At 36.5% G+C, this 21,168-nt stretch overlaps 1 protein-coding gene across 1 annotated transcript in view; it reads right to left on the bottom strand.

Annotated features, from left to right (window-relative positions):
* ORC2 (origin recognition complex subunit 2) overlaps positions 856-21,168 on the bottom strand; it is a 37,438-nt gene continuing 17,125 nt past the window's right edge. Inside the window, exons 9-18 of the mRNA XM_005676356.3 lie at positions 18,673-18,866; positions 17,584-17,682; positions 15,352-15,461; positions 12,890-13,022; positions 11,983-12,076; positions 9,336-9,482; positions 8,551-8,722; positions 5,622-5,683; positions 4,628-4,746; positions 856-2,612 (exon numbers count right to left, since the gene is read on the bottom strand). Of these exons, the coding sequence (XP_005676413.1) occupies positions 2,526-2,612; positions 4,628-4,746; positions 5,622-5,683; positions 8,551-8,722; positions 9,336-9,482; positions 11,983-12,076; positions 12,890-13,022; positions 15,352-15,461; positions 17,584-17,682; positions 18,673-18,866 (1,217 nt within the window). The 3' untranslated portion in view covers positions 856-2,525. The remainder of the gene's footprint in view (positions 2,613-4,627; positions 4,747-5,621; positions 5,684-8,550; positions 8,723-9,335; positions 9,483-11,982; positions 12,077-12,889; positions 13,023-15,351; positions 15,462-17,583; positions 17,683-18,672; positions 18,867-21,168) is intronic.

Here is a 21,168-nt window from a genome sequence, read left to right as displayed (position 1 = left end):
CTTAGTTTCCCTTTTTACATCCGTGGGTTCAACAGACCATGGATCATATAGTACTGTAGTATTTACTACTGGAAAAAATCTGCACGTAAGTGGACCCACAATTCAAATCTGTGTTGTTCAGGGTCAACTGTAGACTTTTAAAGTTCTGTCATTAAGTTAAGCAAAATCTATAAACCCTCCCTCAAATTGCCTGATCTTTTATAAGAATGAAATATTCATGTATTAAAATGACAAATACGATACTAATAAAATGGCTAAAACAGGGCTAAAAAGGTACAGAGGATGCTGGACAGATATTTGCACTATGCAAACTTGGCATAATACTGAATTCCTTATACAGAGTTCTAAATATTATGCCAAGTTTGCATAGTACAAATATGTGTCCTGCATCCTCTGTACCTTTTTAACCCTGTTTTAGCCATTTTGTTAAGAGAAGCTAGAAGAAATCTTTCAAGGTTTCAGGTCTGTTTAATATTGCCAGAAGCAAGTAACAGCAGAAGTTTGGAGCCTTAGCAGTCAAACTGATAGAGCTTAAGCTACACTGATGTTGAAACAAGTTAGTGAAGAGCATATAATTCTGCCAAGATCACTATCAGAGCTGTAAGATACACTCAAAATTTTTGAAGCACTTAAAAATATTTTTAGTAAAAAAATAGCACTTTATGGGACTTCCCTGGCAGTCCAGTGGCTCAGACTCTGTGCTATTAATGTAAAGGGTACAGGTTCTAGCTCTGGTTGGGGAACTAAGATCCTACATGCTGTATCGCATTGCCAGAAGGTGGGGGGAAAAAAAGGTCCCAGAGAATCCGGGAGTTGTAAGTAACAAAACGGTACTATAAATGAAAAAAAAAAAAGTTCTATCCAAATTGCTTTATTACTAGTAGACTATTCACACATATTGCTTGCAAACAGTATAGACACAAAAAATATAAAAATAAACCAGTAGATAACTTTAAGGGCAAATGCAGTTTCACAGTAGGTCATTAAAGATTTTGTATACTTTCTTAATATTGTAGGTCATTATAAACTAAATATATTAAGCAAAAAGAAAAAAAAGGTGCAAACCAGCAAGTATCATATGCCATCATTTGTGTTTTTAAAAGGAGAAATGTAGACAATTACCCTTAGATGTGCAGAGAATACCTCTGGAAGAATGCTTAAAATGCTCTCAATGGCTGCCTAAGGGACTGGATTGGGGAATGGTAAGGAAACTCACTTTTTACTGAATATCCTTTGGTACAATTAAAACATTTTTGAATCCTATTCATGTACAAATTTGTTTAAGTATTGATCAATAATTATGGTTAAGACTAACCCCCCTTATACATGGATTTAATATAAAATTACTTCATTATATGACACGAATTATTAAAAAAATTCTGAGCATTTTGGGAAATATTTTCATAAAAGGGGTTTACAAGATAAGAAATCAGTGAAATGCCGATGCAGTATATTACAGTGACAGAGAATTTAACTTCCAAGTATGAAACATTTCAGGGAGTATATAAAGACTATCTGCTGACTCCAGTGGTCAAGGTTAGCCTTATTTTCTTTCCTAAGAAAAAAGGGTTGTATATTTAGGAGGCTTGAAATTGTGACTTTAAGAAAAAATTGAAATGTCTTACAGTGAGTTTTAGGTGGGCCTACTTGATAGAGAAATCAACTTAAAGCCAGCCATTAATAAGCTATTCATCTGCATGTTATTCAAGAAAAGAAAAAAATGCATTGATATACAAGAATTAAATTTTTCTGTTGCCTTGGAAAAAAATGACTAAAATATAATTTCAGGATTGTGTTTCTCTAGCCTGGCTTCTCACTCATATCGTGAATGTGATGGCCTTAGCATTAGCTATCTCGAGGAGCATGATCTGTTATTGTTCATGTGCTTTCTGGGATGGGCGTACACCCTATACACTTATTACGTTTTTCCCACTTTCCCAACCGAATAGCATCATGCTCCTTCCTCTATCAGCATGTAGCCTAAATCCAAAAGGAGAAAGCTGAAAATCACCTACTTTCCCCCAGTCCTATACCTTTTATTAAGCCATTTCAGAAACAGTAAAAGGATGATCTGCCTACTCCATTATACGCTTCAGTTCTGACACGCAGAATAGCAAATAAAGCATTTACTTTATGCCACTGTTGGTAACTTTCACACTCTGGAACAAGCACATTTGCAAATACAGTGATAAAAGGCCCTCAAAAAAATTAGGAGCATCATCTCTGGTATAAAAGAATTCAAAAACATCCAGTTCCACAGTTCCCTGAGCACACTGTTCCTTCAGCAAGAAGTCTCCAGAGAGGTAATGAATGAAAGGCACGTTTTCTCCAATTTGAGGACTGCTGCATAGTACTCGGATGGTACACCAGCCAGGCTAATCCCGGTTCTAGGTGATGACATTACCCCTCCCCATTTAAGATCGGTACACTGATGAGTCTAATGTTGGATGTAAACACAACGCTTTAGAGGAGTGGCAGCTGGGGTATAACTCTTCCACAGAAGATTCCAAGAGTACAGGAGTGCTTTACAACTCCTCTTCTTCCTTTTCCAGGAAATCAGTCAGTATTCCATTGTCAACAGGAATTAATAAATATTCCACTCCATCAGTTCCCTAGAAGATGTGAGAATACCTGAATGTTAGTCATTCGTAAGAAATGTATTTGAAATATACATTTATTTGAAATGTTAAACAAAAAATGGACTTGATTTCATTAATACTTTACCTGAATAAAGAAATATAAAAGACAAGGGCAGCCAAGGGACACACAGGGATATATAGCTATTAAATACACTGAGTTTATAGTTACCACTTTATAGTGGAAAAGACGACTAAGGAATGAGACGGTGGGTATTTCCTGCTCTTTCTAAAACACTACACCACTGATACCTCTGTTCATTTATTCCCTTTTTAACTGGATCCTTCCTATTGGCTACAAGTTCAGGTATCTCCAATTTCAAAACAACCCTCACTAGACTCCTCATTTCTCTGCAACCATCATAAACCCATGGCACCTTTCCAGAAGAGCTGTCTATAAATGGTGGTCTCCATTTCCTCACTTTTCACTCAACCCAAGCCAACCGACCTGCCACCATCATTATCATGTCATACCAAGAGAGCTTTTGGTTAGGCCACCAAGGAGTCCCATTTTCCTAGATTCACTATGCATCTTCCGTCTTTGTCTTTTTGGCCTCTCAGCAGCACCTGACACTGCTGGCCTACGAACGTGCTTCTCTTCTCGGCTTCTATGACATCTTGGTTTTCTTCTTGGCTCTCTGGCTGTTCCACCCAGGCTTATCTTCTATTTGGCCATTAAATATCACACTTCTAGGCTTAGTTCCGGGCCTTCTAATCTCACTATATGTTCTCTAGATTGTCTCACCAAAGCCAGTTTCCATTATAATATAAATATGTAGGAATCATAACCTTTTATCTCTAGCCCAGATCTTTTCTCTGGTATCTTGTCCCAGGAATTCAAATGCCCAGCTGACATCTCCACTTGAAAATGTCAGGAGAACCTCAACTGGAGTAAGTCCAAATATACTAAGACCATGAACTCATGCTCTATCTCCCCAAAATGTTGCTCTTTCAGCTTCTCATCCAGTGATCTCACCATCTCTCTGGTTAGGGAGGAAAAAAACAGGCCAGAAACCAGGAATCACTCTTGACACTCTCTTTTCCGTTGGTTCCCATATCCAGTCTGTCGTCAGTTCTTGTTAATTTTGAGTCCCAACCACTTTTCTCTTTTTAACCTAGTCCAGAGTGCCATCATCTCACCCAGGCTACTAACAGCTTCCTAGCTGGCCTCCCTGGAGAAGGAAATGGCAACCCACTCCAGTATTCTTGCCTGGAGAACCCCACAGACGGAAGAGCCTGGTGGGTTACAGTCCACGGGGTCGCAAAGAGTCGGACACGACTGAGTGACTTCAATTCACTTCACTTCACAGCTGGCCTCTGTGCGCTGAGGTTTGGCAATGCCCACCTTCCGCTGCCCCATCCCACCCTCCATACCATTGTCAGAACAATTTTCTCAATGACTTCTCATTATTTCAGAATGAAACAGGATTGTGTCATGCTGGCTGCTGTTTTGTTCCAGAGCCTCTCTACATGCTGCTCCTGCCTAGAACGCTCTTCCTTCCCGTGATGACTGTAAATCTCCTAGTCTTCCTTTAGGTCTCAGCGGTCTCTTCTGATACACATAATTAGGTCAAATCCACCTACTGTAATATGTTCTTTCAGAACCATGTCCCTCCTAATCACAGGACCTAACCACAATTTAAATGTTGCGTGTATGTTGATTATTTGACAAATGCCCATCTTCTCTATTAGGACATTAAGCTTTATGTGCTCAATACACACAGACTGGATTAATGAATAGAGAAAGGAACACGGTTATCTGACTCATTTCTAATGGCCTGTTTGTTACTCTGAACTAGAAGTCGTAAGTCTTCGGCTCCATGCTGAAGTGGAGTACTTCTACCTTCTTTCTACAGAACTCCAATGGCACACTGCCTAAATGGATCCTTGTGACCCACTAAGGCAACCTCAGTTTCATAACAGGCATACCTGTCCTTATGTAAACAAGAGACGCTATTCCTGGCATACAGTGTTATAGAGCAAAGTCTCACCTTCTTTGTTCTTATAAGCTTGTGGTCCCTAAATTCAGTTAACTGGGCCCGAAGTGTCAGATCACTATTGACAAGGAATGCCTCCCGACACTGCTGGTAAAAGTCTTGAAAACAAAGTCCTGGAGAGTTCAAAAGAAGATATGAACGTTAAGTCAGTATTTAAGACATGACCCCATATATGCATACCCACGCTGAAAAACACAGGAAAAAAGTGCTATTACCCGAGTATGTCAGAGCAGTCAGTAAATGCTGAGTAAATACCTCTCGAAGAAGCAAAACTAGAGAATACTTAGGTGTTATATACTGTGGCTTACATTTTTTAATGAGAACTGATTGGTTGAAAGCAGTCAACTGTGGCCAAGGATAATATAATCTCATGGGCAGTTGTAAACAGCGTGAGTAAAGTTGACTTTTTTAAAAGAGGGAACTAGTAAGTCAAGTGAGAGCTGAATGATTTTTTTTTAAACATTTTTTCAAAGTCTTTATTGAATTTGTTACGATATTGTTTCTATTTTATGTTTTGTTTCTTTGGCCACAAGGCATATGGGATCTTGGCTCCCCAATGAGGGATCGAACCTGAAACTCCCACATTGGGAGGTGAAGTGTTAACCACTGGACCACCAGAGGAGTCCCCTGAATGATTATTAAAATGTGTGTTTAACAGATTATTTTCACTCAAGTTAAAGAAAATCTGAGTTGCCCAGTATATGAAATATATGTAGCTGGTAGACACACATCCATAGTTAGCAGAGGAAATTTAAGAATTATACTGGATTTGTTTTTCAATTTGTATTGACAAATAATACAAATAGCCTGCTCAGCAGTGTATCTGTAGGGCTGCTTGAAATTTTTCGATATGGCAGACACAGTGATCAAGGAGCAAACCATTTATTTACTGCTGTGAAACACTGCAGTGCTATTATTAGATTCCAAGAAAAAGAATTTATGGGATGAAACAAAGGTCACGCAATTTAATATCATAAATATTGGATACCAGTGTAAGAAGGGTTATCCTGGTTATCCAGCTGATACTTTATTAGTAGCCGGAAAATTCCCCTAAGGAAAAAAACAAAAACAAATTGAAATCCAGAATGTTAACATCCACCGAAAACAGCTAATAGTCAAGTACACAAAGACTGTGAAACACTTAGCCTGTTTATATTACCTTCCTTTCCTTTTGCAAAGAACATCATATCCTGGACTACTTAAAAAGGAGACGCATTTTTACTTCCTTTTAAAGAAAATCTAGGAATATAGCTGACCTTTGAACATCATGGGTTTGAACTGCATGGGTCTGCTCACATATGAAGCCTGGCATGCTGCAGTCCATGGGGTTGTAGAGTCGGACACGACTGAGGGACTGAACCTGAACCGAACTTACATATGCATATTCTTCAACAGTAAACACTACAATACTACATAGTCCCTAGTTAACTGACTCTGCAGATGCAGTGGAATATGCAGTGCTGACTATGAAACGTTAGACACAGATTAACCCCCATGTTGTTCAAGGGTCAACTTTTTGTTACACTGGAGATTAGTTTACTATAGAAAACCTGGAATATATAATAAAAACTAAAGAAAGAAAAAAAAAAACTAAAGAGAAAAATATTAATTCCATAACCCTAAAATTATAGCCACTAACATTTGATGTGGAGATCCTATTTGCATATGCTGCTTTCTCAAGTCTTTGTGGAATGAAGTACTGTGAAAACATAAATTCATGCATTTATATATGGTATACACCATCTTAAACCATTTTTTCACTTACTTATTCTCCCATGTCTTAAAATTCTTCCTATCAGTTTTTAATGCCTGCTCATTTATCATACCACACACTTACCATTTTCCTACTGGTTTTGGATGTTCACATTACTTCCAATTTAAATTAATAAAAAATAACACCACATTAAATACAATTGTAATAAATATTCATTCATGTTTTTGGAACTGTTTCTGTAGGAGAGTGTACCAGGTAGAATTACTAGGTTGGAAGCAGTGTTATACAAAACTAAACTTCCCAGTCCCTGGATGTGGCAAAAATTTTAAACCTTTGCATTTTCATTTTTATTACAGTCTAGAAGATAATTTCTATAAGCACACTTTGGATCATCTCAATGACCACTTTATAACTGAGTACACAGCTGAATTTGGTGAAGATTTTTTAATCACATTCATACCAAGTACAGACTAAATGTGTATTGGAGTGTAAAGGATGAACCAAAGCAGCACCGGAGGCTAGCATATAGACATTTGGGAATGCCAAACTAAAAACAATTGCTTTAGAGCAGTCAGTGTCACATTGAGAGTATTTGCACTGCTGGATTCCCAAGTTTATATGCAGTAACTTGCAACAGTCCATTAGGAGTAACCAAAATAGTAAAATTGAACGAACACTTCTTCTATTCCCAATTCCATCAAAAATTCTGATTAGATATCCATTTAACATACGTGCTAAGTTGCTTTAGTCATGTCTGACTCTGCGACTCCATGGGCTGTAGCCTGCCAGGCTCCTCTGTCCATGGGATTCTCCAGGGAAGAATACTGGAGTGGGTTGCCATTTCCTTCTCCAGGGGATCTTCCTGATCAGAGATTGAACCCACGTCTCCTGCATTGGCCCATGGGTTCTCTACCACTGAGCCATCTGGGAAGTCACTTAATACATATTTCATTGTTAATGCACTGATAATCTTTTAAGTGTACAGAAATAGCTTTAAAGAATAATAGAATTCATTAAAATTAGCATTTGAAGGTTGACATCACAAGGGAGTCTTGTGATGATAAAGCTGCATATCTTGACTGTGGTAGTAGTTACACAAAGTTACACATGTGACCAAACAGCAAAGAGCTAACACACATATGTGCAAATAAGTGCACGTATCAAAACTGAAATCTGAATGAGCTCACACTGCGAGCTACTGGCAGGGGGTGGTTGGGAAAGGAATGCTCTGGACCTTCCTGTACGTTTCTCTGTGGCCTCCCTGTGAGGCTACTGCTGCTGCTGCTGCTAAGTCACTTCAGTCATGTCTGACTCTGTGCGACCCCATAGACGGCAGCCCACCAGGCTCCCCTGTCCCTGGGATTCTCCAGGCAAGAACACTGGAGTGGGTTGCCATTTCCTTCTCCAATGCATGAAAGTGAAAAGTGAAAGTGAAGTCACTCAGTTATGTCCAACTCTTAGCGACTCCATGAACTGCAGCCTACCAGGCTTCTCCATCCATGGCATTTTCCAGGCAAGAGTACTGGAGTGGGGTGCCATTGCCTTCTCCAGTGAGGCTACTAAAAAGCCTTTTTCAACAGCTTAATTACGCAATTTATTTTTTGCTGGCTTATGCTATATACAACTTTTCTTAGCCTTTATTCACTAGCTCTTATTAACTCATATATGCAACTTGGTTAGGCTGCTGAAGGGTTTCACTGGAGACACTATATACAAAGATTTTCAAGGTTTAACAGTATGAGCTTTGGAACCACATAGATAGGAATCAAAATCTCTGTGCCCTTTACCATTTACCTTAGAGTGGTTATGGAGATCAGAAAAGCTATTTCGTGTAAAGGGCTCTGTGTCTGAGTCATAATGTTCAATATGTAATTAAAAATAACTATCACATGTAAGTAAAATCCATGAAAATTCTGCTGTTTCCTCAACGATGACCACTGAGATGTTCTTACTCAGAAACAAAAAATCTATTAAAAATGCTGGTACCCCTGCTTTATTATTGGGCAATTTGAGACTACTATTGAGTAGTCTATCTAATGCATAACCCAGTACTAGCGACTATCATTATCACTGATAATATTTCTCTTAATCCTGCAAACTTAGTAAGGACTTTAAGTACTGCCATTCAAACCTAACAGGGCATATCTTAAAATGTGTAAAGTTTTTTTTTTTTTTAAAAAGAAGCAATAGTTTTCATTCTTACCTTGCATTCGGGGTAAGGCTTCGTAAGACATGAATTAGGGAGCTAAGTGGTAGTGATCCAGACTGTTTAACCAGAAGAGAATTCTCATAGGAGGTTTCTTCAGTATAATGACTGTATGTAGTAGTTTCATACCAGAGCCAGTTATAAAGACTCTGCTTTGCATGATCCCACACTAGAATACATGATCAAAAAAAATAAGAATGACTAATTATTTTCATATGGTCCTGTTACTAGATTTCACTCTAGGAAAGAACAAGAAAGCATTAAATAAAGAGTGAATCCTGAAAATTTTCATTTTTGCTATTTCACCATCTAAATCAGTACCTTACAATCTAATATCACTGTCAATCACCATCTGAATCTTTATGTGTATATTAAATGCAGGTTAAAATATATTAACACTACCAAGGCATTCCTTTAAAAAATTTAATAATTTAGCATTTTGTTGTACAGGATTATCACAAAGTCTCTGAACTAAAGGCATAAAATAAATATTGCAGTATCATAAAGAACAGTTAGAAAGAAACCAAAATAATAGTTGGGTCTCCTCTTCTTCAAGAAACTTTACCATAAAACACATTCTTTACTATCTAAATTTTTATTTCCAAGAATTATGTTCTAAATCAGATTGAGGACACCTATATTTTTGGCAACTGTGTCTTTAAACATGGAACAAAGGAAATGTATACACAAAAACAATACAAATGCTGTGACTTACACCATTAAGACAAGTAATTTTCAAAGACTGTTACCTCAAGAAGAAAAAACAGTAACATTCAACTTACTGAGAGGAGCATTGAGATGATCAATAGATGCTATAAGGTATATATTACGTAAAGATGATAATTGTCCAATAATTTGCTGGCTTTTGTCTCCTCTCAACATTTGGCTATCCAAGTTGTGAATAAGCAGAAAGAGTTCTAAAGAAGAATCTAAAAGGGAAGAGAAGTCAATTATTATTTTCAGTGAGTACTTGTAAAGTCCCCACCACATGCAAGGCTTATATATTGAAGAACATATCAAGGTAATACAGGACAAAACAGCTATTGTTAGGGGTATGCAATTTATTTGAGAAGATATGTCAGTCACTCATAAAACAGGCAAGACGTTATTATACTCTTAAAAAAATGAAATTCATTGAAAATCAGTAGACTCTGAAGCAGGTAAAGACAACTGGAATGGTTAACACTTGAATCAGTCCATGAAGTAACCAGTTTTAATAAGGCAGAGGAAATAAGGCAAGATACATGTTAGATTGGGAGGTGAATCTGTGGATGTTGAACTGCAAGGGGGGAGGGATCCCCATCCCTAAAAGAGTTCACATTAAGCATTAAGAGAGAATATAGAAAACCTCCATTATCATAAAAGCCAAGAGACAAAAGCAACAAGAGAAGGGGAGAGGCCTACGATACTCCTCAAGGCACGAAGAAGGTCAGAGAAATAAACTATAAAAGCCAGTGAAGGTAAAATTTGAATAATATGCATATTATAGAACTAAAATATTTATGATTTACATAATTATAAATATATTTAATATAAATTATAGATTATATAATATGTATTTATTATAGATTATATAATACAGATTATATACTACATATACACATTAAAAATGACTCAGGCACCAATTTTAATGAGCATACAAATAATATCAAAATCATCTATTAAATCATTCAGTTCAGTTCAGTCACTCAGTCATGTCTGACTCTGCGACTTCATGAATTGCAGCACACCAGGCCTCCCTGTCCATCACCAACTCCCGGAGTTCACTTAGACTCACGTCCATCAAGTCACTGATGTCATCCAGCCATTTCATCCTTTGTCGTCCCCTTCTCCTCCTGCCCCCAAACCGTCCCAGCATCAGAGTCTTTTCCAATGAGTCAACTCTTTGCATGAGGTGCACAAAGTACTGGAGTTTCAGCTTCAGCATCATTCCCTCCAATGAACACCCAGGACTGATCTCCTTCAGAATGGACTGGTTGGATCTCCTTGCAGTCCAAGGGACTCTCAAGAGTCTTCTCCAACACCACAGTTCAAAAGCATCAATTCTTCGGCGCTCAGCTTTCTTCACAGTCCAACTCTCACATCCATACATGACCACTGGAAAAAGCATAGCCTTGACAAGATGGACATTTGTTGGCAAAGTAATGTCTCTGCTTTTGAATATGCTATCTAGGTTGGTCATAACTTTCCTTCCAAGGAGTAAGCATCTTTTAATTTCATGGCTGCAGTCACCATCTGCAGTGATTTTGGAGCCCCCCAAAATAAAGTCTGACACTGTTTCCACTGTTTCCCCATCTATTTCCCATGAAGTGATGGGGCCAGATGCCATGATCTTAAGTTTTCTGAATGTTAAGCTTTAGGCCAACTTTTTCACTCTCCTCTTTCACTTTCATCAAGAGGCTTTTTAGTTCCTCTTCACTTTCTGCCATAAGGGTGGTGTCATCTGCATAAATGAGGTTATTGATATTTTTCCCGGCAATCTTGATTCCAGCTTGTGCTTCTTCCAGCCCAGTGTTTCTCATGATGTACTCTGCACAGAAGTTAAATAAGCAGGGTGACAATATACAGCCTTGACGTACTCCTTTTCCCATTTGGAACCAGTCTGTTGTTCCATGTCCAGTTCTAACTGTTGCTTCCTGACCTGCATATAGGTTTCTCAAGAGGCAGGTCAGGTGCTCTGGTATTCCCATCAAGCTAACCAATTACTCCATTTAATTGTTAGTCGCTCAGTCATGTGTGACTCTTTGCCACCTCATGAACTGTAGTCTGCCAGGCTCTTTTGTCCATGGAATTCTCCAGGCAAGAATACTGGAGTGGGTTATCATTTCCTTCTGCAGGGGGTCTTGCCGACCCAGGATCAAACCCAAGCCTAGTTATTGCAGGCGTATTCTTTACCATCTGAGCCACCAGGGAAGCCCCCAATTAATTGTTAAGCAATGACTAAAGGACAATTGTTAGGCCCTAAATAATTTTATTTTTATTTTTCTGAAATGCTTATATAACCAAAACACTCATACCAAAAGAACAATTTTTTTTCCATTTTTCAGATTTTAGTATATGAAATTATTCAAATGCATTGGTATTTCCTCAGGATAAAGAAATAATACTTTATAAACATATTAAACAATATAAAACTATGAGATACAGATGTTCCAATTGGCTGGAAGCACTTCACACTAGCCAAAAAAAACTGCAAAATTATTCTGAAGTAAAAGGTTTTGGAAAAAAAAAGGGCTTTGGCTATATAAGTTCAAGATAGCAGGAGAAATTCTTTAATTCTGTTAGTTAAGTGAACTTCACAGAAAAGGAAAGGAGAAATTATTTTAAAGAAATCTAAATCAGCAATGAGAGAAATATCATTATTAAAAAACACAAACAATAAGTGGATGCTTAGCTTCACCCTATAACTACAGAACATCTTCACATTACCTTCTTTAAATTTATTTGTTATCCACTCTAGCTGATCCAGCACACTGCGGAAAGTACCCATATGATCAAGGACTTCTGTTACAGAATTCAGGATCTATGTCATAAAAGTGCAAGAGATATATCAGTTATAACTTATTCTGTCATGTAGGACAAAAACAACTAGCAAGTCAAGCCTTTTTTAAAAAAAAATAACTTTGGATTTCCCACCAAGTTTGAAAAATTACTTCAAAAGTCCTACTTTTTAAGGTAAGTAGATTAAGTAGATCTAATTTATTTTTTTGCATAAGTTCTTACTAAAAGGAAATAGGGAAGCAAAGGTGTAAAGATAATATACGCAGGGTAGTAAAAATACAAAACAAACCCAACAATATGAGAAATATTATAAAACTATAGATTAATCAAATGAAAGAGGGTTCAAACATTTAGGACATTTTTAAAAAGGAGTATTATATTGGTTAATATCCAGAGCCCAAAAGGCTTAAATTCATTTTCAAATGATGAAGAGAAATGAGCATCTGGTGTAAAAATGATCAAAGAACGATAAACTATTACTTAAATTTTTACTATTTTTAAAGTATCAAAGTGACATAAAAGCATAATAAGGTTGAAGTTTTCCATAATCTTATCCTTCAGAGAAGTGTTGTGGATAGTCAATGTAGTAAACAAAGCTAACATTTCCCTAAGATGTTAATACATTCTCAGTTACCAAATAGGAAATTCAAGGAGGGGGATTCAAAGCTAGAACCCTCTGAGTCCAAACATGTGATCTTAAGCAATCCTACAAGTGTAAAAACTAAAAACAAAAAATGAATGCTTCAGAATATGAAATAGCATTTTCTTTAACATGACTGTATGGATTGGCAGGGGATATGATGTTACTCCTTTTTAAAACATTTTTAAAACTTACTGATTTCACACTGATTCCAGGAAAGAAGCCATTGATGACAATATGTATGCAATCCTGCAGCATGGTGGTTCGAAATCTTTCTAGTAAATTTCTCTTAGAACCCAAACCATAAAGCACAATGTTGAACCCCAGGCTGTAAGAAAAAGAGCACTCACGAAATTAAAGTTCAGTACTTATTGCCAGTTTTATAATCAACCAGTGTCCTTCATTTAGGCTTATCAAGAATACAGGAAGAACTGGCATGGCTAAATAATGATTAATATATTGATTCCCAACATACATAAAGAAAAAGCACAATTTTGTTATCTGTACACCAAGCTTGTAGTTTCAACTTTCAGTAGCTTTCTCTCTAGCTCCTATCGTGGTTCAGTGGCCAAGTCACGTCTGACTCTTTGCGACCCCAAGGACTGCAGCACACCAGGCTTCCCTGTCTTTCTCCTATCTCTAAACTCATGTCCACTGAGTCTGTGATGCATCCAACCATCTCATCTTCTGTCACTCCCTTCTCCTCCTGCCCTCAATCTTTCCCAGCATCAGGGTCTTTTCCAATGAGCTTGTTCTTTGCATCAGCTGACCAAAGTAGCAGAGCTTCCTATAACCTTACAAGTAATAGGAGGAAAGAGAGAACAAAGCACTAGGTATAAGAAACTAAAAAAATTTTAATAGGCTGAAGCAGAGTTTTAATTGAGAGATTAAACTGGAAAAGCAAGCAGGGGCAGGTCACAAAAGGTCTTGTTAAACCAACTAAGACATTAATTGAATTTTATTCTCAGGAATATGATCATTTAAAGTTAGTAGTCAGGTGTTCAGTGAAAGGTTTTAAGTAGGAAAGTAACATGATCTTTTTAGAAAGATTACACTGGCTGAGCTGGGGAATGGATAGGAAGGAGGGTAAAACTGAAGACTATGGAGTCGAATTCAGTGTCATGGAGAAAAACACGGTGTCAAGAGCTTTATGGATCAAATCGGTTGGATTTGGAGAATGATTAGACATGGAAGATAAGTGAAAAGGACTATTAAGAATAACTCAGTTTTTTTGGCATTGGCAACTATATGATTAAGTGATATTCACTACCTAGGTAGTCGGGGCAGGTGGAAATGATGGGTTTAAGATAAGTTAAATTTTATGTATAATGAATTAGTTATAGAATTTCTACATGGATACTTTCAATATAATTCATGTCTGCTGCTGAAGTGAATTTTGGCTGGGCTAGAGATACAGTTATGGGAGTTATTCACATACAAAGAGTAACTGAAGCCAAGAGAGTGGGTGAGACAACCCAGAACATCAAGCATGAAGGGTCAAGTTAAAGTTCAACTCCATGATTGTTTATGGAGGTCAATCAGAAACAGTATATATGAGATGCTCTGCAGCAATGCAGGATAGCCTAGAAATTGAAGAAAAGAAGAGCTAAATCCCCAAAGGCAGAGATTAGCAAGGTAAAAGCAGCAGGAAAAACAAAGCAAGGGAATTCAGAGAACCAGCAATTCTACTGAAGTAGCTGACTATGAGGTCTAGGCTGGGAAGCAAAGCAAATCAAGTTATCAAAGTTGACATATGGGAAGAAAAGAACTGGTGGGCTGTGGGGTAGGATTAGAGTGAAGATCTGCCATATAAACTTATAATGAACAGATACACAAATAGTTACTCAGAGGACATGAGGTCCTAACAGGGAAGAAGATAATTTTCTTACTAGCATAATCCTTTGATTTATTATTGGCAAAAGAAAACCAGGATCAACTAGGGAAAACTGTGGCAATTTCTATGTTCTTACTGCACTCACATTTTAGCATATGTTTTAAACACTTCCTTATACTAAGTTTCTTTTAAATACAAATATAAAAACAATTATAGAAAAAAATTTCTCTATTTTAATTTTTACCATTCTAGGTATTTTAATGAAAGTTTAAAATTTTACCTTAAGTATTTGAGAAATGATAAAATATTCTAAAAAACAATTTAAAAATGGTAAAATAATATTTATAGACCAGATCTCATGAAATTTGAAGGTTTATAGTACATGTAAATAGAATGGGATTAAAATAAAAATACATGTTCTTTCATTTTAGAAACTTGGCTGTGAAAAACTGAAGTAAAATGATATATTTATCAACTGTGACAAACTGTATTTTCAAATATTTTTATAAGTAATAGTTCATAATTCTAAGAAAGGCTATTTAGTTTATAAAAGCTTTCAAATTTGATTAAACTTAGAAAAGACACATTTTCTGTAAATTGGAATTTCTGAGAAGAGTCGTATAATAATATGACATTTCTACATTTGGGTCATAAAACTGGGAAAACATCTATTTTTTCAAATTTTTACACATAAGTAAAAATGCGTATCAAGGTCGCTGCAAAAAAAATTAATGTCTAACTGCTTTGATTTTAACAGACTTATGTATATATATTATTATGTAAATATATTTATTTTACAGAGGTTTGCAATAATAGTACTTACTGTAACTGCAACATCCATTTATGAAATAACTGTTCATGCTGTTGATTTAGTTGTTTAAGTTCAGCAGAAAAGGAAGGAGAAACCTTGCTCAGTAAGTTGTGCAAAGTTTGCTTTAAAAAAAAGGAAGAGGGCAGAAGACGATCACTCTCAAGTTACATACATCAAATCAATTCAAAGTAAAAATATTCCCTTACAGGTCAAGGTTAGAAGAAGCTATTAGTGGAAATATTACTTTAATCAGGTTTGGTAATGAGTGCATCTACTGAATATACATAGTACTTCAGTATTTGTTTTTGTAAAATGTTATATACTCTTACATACTAACATGTAAAACAGTAATGAATTTGCTAAGTTTTGTCTAGAACCATTTACATGACAATGAACTCCAAACGTAAGGCTTTAATTTCTAAAAAAAACTGTTACCATCATGAGATGGTTAAACCTGCCTCCCAGTTTTGACAACAAATCCAGACATTCTGGTGACTAAACACAGCTCACTTCTTGAAATGAAAACACTAGCAAAATGCTGTATATCCCTTTTTACCTTGGCACTACTGTGCTTTCATCATTATATCCTTTAAGTAAAATATTCTGTTAATACTGAAGACTAGTGCAGCAATCAAGATTCTAAACACTCCAGCCTATAGTTTGTATTTTTTGCCAACAGTTTTAATTTATTCACATACTTAAAGAGAAATAGGACAAATTCTAAGTGAAATGTTAAGCAGGTAGCTTTAAAAAATTTCTCTCTCCATCTGTGCCGAATTACATTACTAGCCCCAGCACTTGCCGCTCCCCTATCCATACCCTTTGCTGTGTGACTTTGCAATGCCTCCCACTCAACAAGTGAGTCTAGTCCCCTGCTCTTTGACTTTGTTTTCACCCACGTCATTTACCATGGCTACCAGAATGAGGCAGAAGAGACAGAGACAGTTCTGAGCCCAGGTTTTACGAGGTCTTTTTTTTTTCACTTCTGTCTCTGACATTGTCATGAGAAGAACATGCCTCTGGTAGCCTTCCAAGGAGGTCCAACAAGGAAGACAGATATGTGGAGCAAATCCTAGATTGGCCAACTCCCAGCTAAAGACATGAGAAATAAATGTGTCTTGACATGCTACTAAGACTGTATCCATCAGCTATGTCTGCAATTTATGAAAGACTTTCCTTTCTTTCATTATCAGTAACAGGTGTTTCTTTCATTCTCTGAGAGATCTTTGTCTCTAGGTCCTGTGAAGTCCTACTCTGACCCTCCACTTTCCCCCACCCCCATGCTGCTTGTATAAAAACAGATGCACTAAGAAGATGTTAGTGCCATCTCTTCCTTGGAACAATGTGGTTTCTTGACACATGTTTTCAGCTAGTCCTGATTTGAGTTGCAATACCAATGAGCCAGGTAGAAAGAAACAAAACACCCAAAAAAACCAACCACACAGCACCATGTCATTCAGGTCAGTGGTCTACCCAATAATCTCTCTCTTTTCTATAGCTTGAAAACTCTGTCAAAAGTCCTGTATACCTTAGAAAATTGCACTGAATTCTACTTTCAGGAAATAATAAAATCTTGATTCTCTGAGTCAATAACAATCTCTTATTGACTTAAATTATCAAGCCCACTTTCTATCAAACATTTTCTTATTCAGATGGTTCTGTGTCTTGTCTTAGTGAGGTACGAATAAAAGCCCTGAGTCTAACTGTATGGTATTTTTATATGACACACTGGAGCCACAGTATATAGTAACCCTGTTATCTTATTGTACTGGACAGGCTTTCCATAATATCAGAAAGCAGAATACCCACTACATTTTGCAAGGTTTTTAACTCAGAATCAGGTCAGTCAGTGTTTTATAACCAATGTGAGGTTCAATGAATATATAGGTTAAAATAACAATAGAGATTAATGGCACATGGATTTCAAAGAAACTATGACCCTGCACAGGGAACTATATTCAGTATCGTGATAAACCATACTGAAAAGAATGTGAAAATATATATAGATGTATAACTGAATCACTTTGTTGCACAGTAGAAATTAATACAACATTGTAAATCAAGTATACATATGTCAATAAAATAAAAAAAGAAACTATGACCCTGATGATTACTGTAGGTCCTGAAGAAATGACAAATAAGAGAAAAACATAATTATAGTACTCTTCAGATTTTGCTGCTTATGTAGTGTATTTTTCAGCTCACAATAAGAAAAATTTAGAAGTAGCCTTCATTGCAACTTACCTGATCCAATTTAGCCCTCTTTAGTTTCTGCAGTGTCCTATCAGAGGTTAAAACTTTAGAACTGCTGTGGGCTTCAAAATATTCTTCTACTAAGTGACTCTGAAAGCGGACAAAGCAAAGTCAGTTCTTAGTTTCAGATATTTGTTTTATATCAAAACTAGATAGTAACAGCAGTGTAAAACAGGGTAAGTGAAATTCTTTATTTGGCAGTCAGTATTTTCTTTTTGAAGCAACAACACTTTGATTAAGGACCAAGCAAAATCAATTCCAGTGATAAAACTAAGTAACACTTAGGATCATAAAAGTTGAAAAAAGTGACTAGCTTGTAGTAGTCTGTCCAAAAACAATTCCTAAATTTCAACATATAATTCCCATTCAGACTTACAGGAAAAAAAAGGTTTTATATATTAGGGCCTTTGTTTTGCCTCACACAGACCTAGCAAATTCTTTAATTAGCACATGTGAAGGACTGGAAAATGAGAAAGATATCAACACCAAGGTTAAAATAAAAGACTTGCTTACTGTTCCAGTAAGATGACTGACCACGTATTCTATTGATTTGGGGCATGACTGACCTCTATGAAAGGAAGGGAGGAATGGAAAGCTATCAAGCAGTAGGCTCTGCTCTGAGTCTTTACAGAGAACGAGAGGATAATTAGCCCTTTCTCAGGCCATGATATGCGTAGTATTCCCCAAACAACTCAACCTGGATCCAGAGTCACAGCATTTATTATATATTTACACTAACCTGAGTACATCAACAGTGTTACAAAATAAAACTATATAAAAAGGTATATACTGAGAATCCTTGCCTTCAATTATCCAACTAATATTTATTGAAAAGCTCTTTTTCAGTCAACTGAACTGCCAACTTTAGCATGCTATAGTATTGATATATGGAGATGGAGAGAGAGAGGCCAGGATACAAAGTTCAGAAATACACATGTGGGAATTTATGTGAAAGGCTGAGAAAATGTAGAAAAGTAAAGTAAAAATATTGTGCTGATCCTCCCATTTGGATCTTTTAGGTAGCTTATCTTTGAGATATTACTAATTTTTCTTTCAGGTTGAAGTTCTCTCTTCACTTACTGTTTTCTTTCTCTTCATTTTCTTAGAAGGGGTTCCTCTGCAAACAGGAGCTGAAACTACTCTATTCTGAGCTTGAATCTTTTGGCTCAATATGTCTTCATTAGTGTCCTCTTCATATTCCTGTGCGACCCCTTCATCATCCTCTGAGTTGGAAGCTGAATATTCACTTTCACTGTCAGAATGAGACCGTGGAACTGTGGGGGAAGAAGTAATTGGGAAAACTGGACAGCTTGACAAGAGAGATACTGTAGGGTATTAGGAAGGTGGGGGCATTGAAGTAAGAAACTGTGACTTCTGATTGTGCCATTACATGATGATGATCTCACCAGAGCTAGTTTTGTAAGTTTTATGAGCACTAGTTTCCTCATTTATCAAATGAGGCTACCAATTTTTATTTAAAAGAACAATGTGAAGATTACATTGAAATGCATATAAAGAACCAACAATGCCTAACACATAGGAACTGAGGCAGAAATTGTCAATCATACCTACTATGCTCTTTCCTTCTTCCTTGCTAATAGAATTCATTGTAAAATGTGGTAATGTGCTAAGGAATAAATAATCACAGTAAATTTAACTGTCTTTTCCTTTGCCCAATACATGCCCTCTCAGCCTCCTTTGCTACCAGAGTTGGCTACGTAAACATTTAACTGATGAAACTTGAAGGAAAATTTGCTGGAAGCTTTTGGGAAAGATTCTCCTCAGTTACGAAAGGAAAGCCCCTTGGTAGCTTGGTGGGTAAAGAATCTGCTTGCCAATGAAGGAAGACACAGGTTTGATCCCTAGGTCAGCTTCCTCTGGAAGAGGAAATGGCAATCTACTCCAGTACTTTTGCCTGGAAAACTCCATGGGCAAAGGAGTCTGGTGGGCTGCAGTCCATGGGGTCCCAAAGACTTATAACCATAGCTTAAAGCTATGGAAGCCATTTTGCAATATAAAATATCAAAACTAAAGATGAAAAATGCCAGCGATAAAGCAAAAAGACAGGAAGAACAGGAAGATCCTTCATGATACTGTTGAGTCATTACATCAACCATGAACTGTGTATCTCTAGACTTCTTGTGATGTGAGATACTTCAATGTCCATGGCTTAAGCAATTGTTATAGAGTTTTCCATTGCTGCCCACTGAAAATGCCATCCTAACTGACAGAGCACTCAATATATGACAGTCACTTTAAGGACTACTAATACATAGGTACAATCCGTCCCAGAGTTGATATAAAAGTTATATTTTTAAACAAACCATAATGATCCCAACCACTCTCTAGAAATAATAAAGCTAGTTTTATAATCATAAAGTAAGGATAAAACTAGTTTTTACACTCAATAAGTATAAAACTATCATAAAAGGTTAAATTCCAAAAGAAATAATTTTAAGCAAATCACTATTTATTTTGAAGAGTAGATATACTTCAGAATATCCAGTCAGCATGTAACAAATATAGATACTGAAAAAGAAAAAAAAAAGGCTTGATTTTGTGGGCATATATAGCTTAGAAGATTCAATTTGTGGTGATTACTGCCCATGGTAGATGCATGGGTTAGAAGTGGTAGGAGGTACCAGACAATGTCTTTATCCTATCTACATGAATACATCATACGTGTTGGTGTATTTATTTGATGGTTATTGAGAAGGAAAAGGATGTTCACCTTCTCTCTAAAAAAGATTCTTCTGTGGAGTACGGAGGAAATTAAGATGTGGGATGTATTTGACATAAAATAATAATAACAACTGCACATATAATCTTTTACTACTTCAGATATTCACTAATTTAGTATTATAAATTTTATGTTGATTAGAAATGTTGCATCAACTTTATACCTTGAAAAGAACTGCTACGAGGCATGGACTTAACAATGTCAGCAAATATTGTCAAGGAGTCAACCCCAAGAAAGGCACTGATATCTTTAGGAAACCAAGGTCAACAAGAAATCTGCCCCAAAGTTAAACATTTAAAAACCCCAAAACAGGGAGTTCCCTATAGTTCCAGTAGTTTGGGTTCCACATTTTCACTGCGGTGGCCCGGGTTCAATCCCTGGTCAGGGAATTAAGATCCTGCAAACCATACAGTGCTGCAAAAAAACCCCCCAAAACCCCAAAACACTTTTAATTTCCCCAAAGGTAGGATTCATGTTTGTTTACTTGGCTTTGTATAGTAGTATAACTGAATATTTTGAATTATTTTAAAATAAAACTTCTTAATAAATCAACAGAACCATTTCTAACACTGTCTTAGGCAAATAAACCAGAAAGCATGTTATTATATTGAAGAAGAATTTTAACTAACCTTAATATCCACTGACTGTAATGTCAAAGACATGGTGCTAAGTGTTAAGAGTTAAAATATAAGATATAGTCCTTGCCCTTAAGGGATTTACAGTTCAACTGAAGACATGACCATATCCTTTCCATCATGGAAACAGCAGTAAGTAGTTTAATAATAAAAGATACTAACAGCTAACACCTGTTAAGCATATATCGTGGTCAAGCACTA

The sequence above is a fragment of the Capra hircus genome, chromosome 2 (genome assembly GCF_001704415.2).
Source record: "Capra hircus breed San Clemente chromosome 2, ASM170441v1, whole genome shotgun sequence".
Classification (NCBI taxonomy): domain Eukaryota; kingdom Metazoa; phylum Chordata; class Mammalia; order Artiodactyla; family Bovidae; genus Capra; species Capra hircus.
Note: the sequence above shows the minus strand (reverse complement) of the source record. Positions and strands in the feature narration are given on the sequence as shown.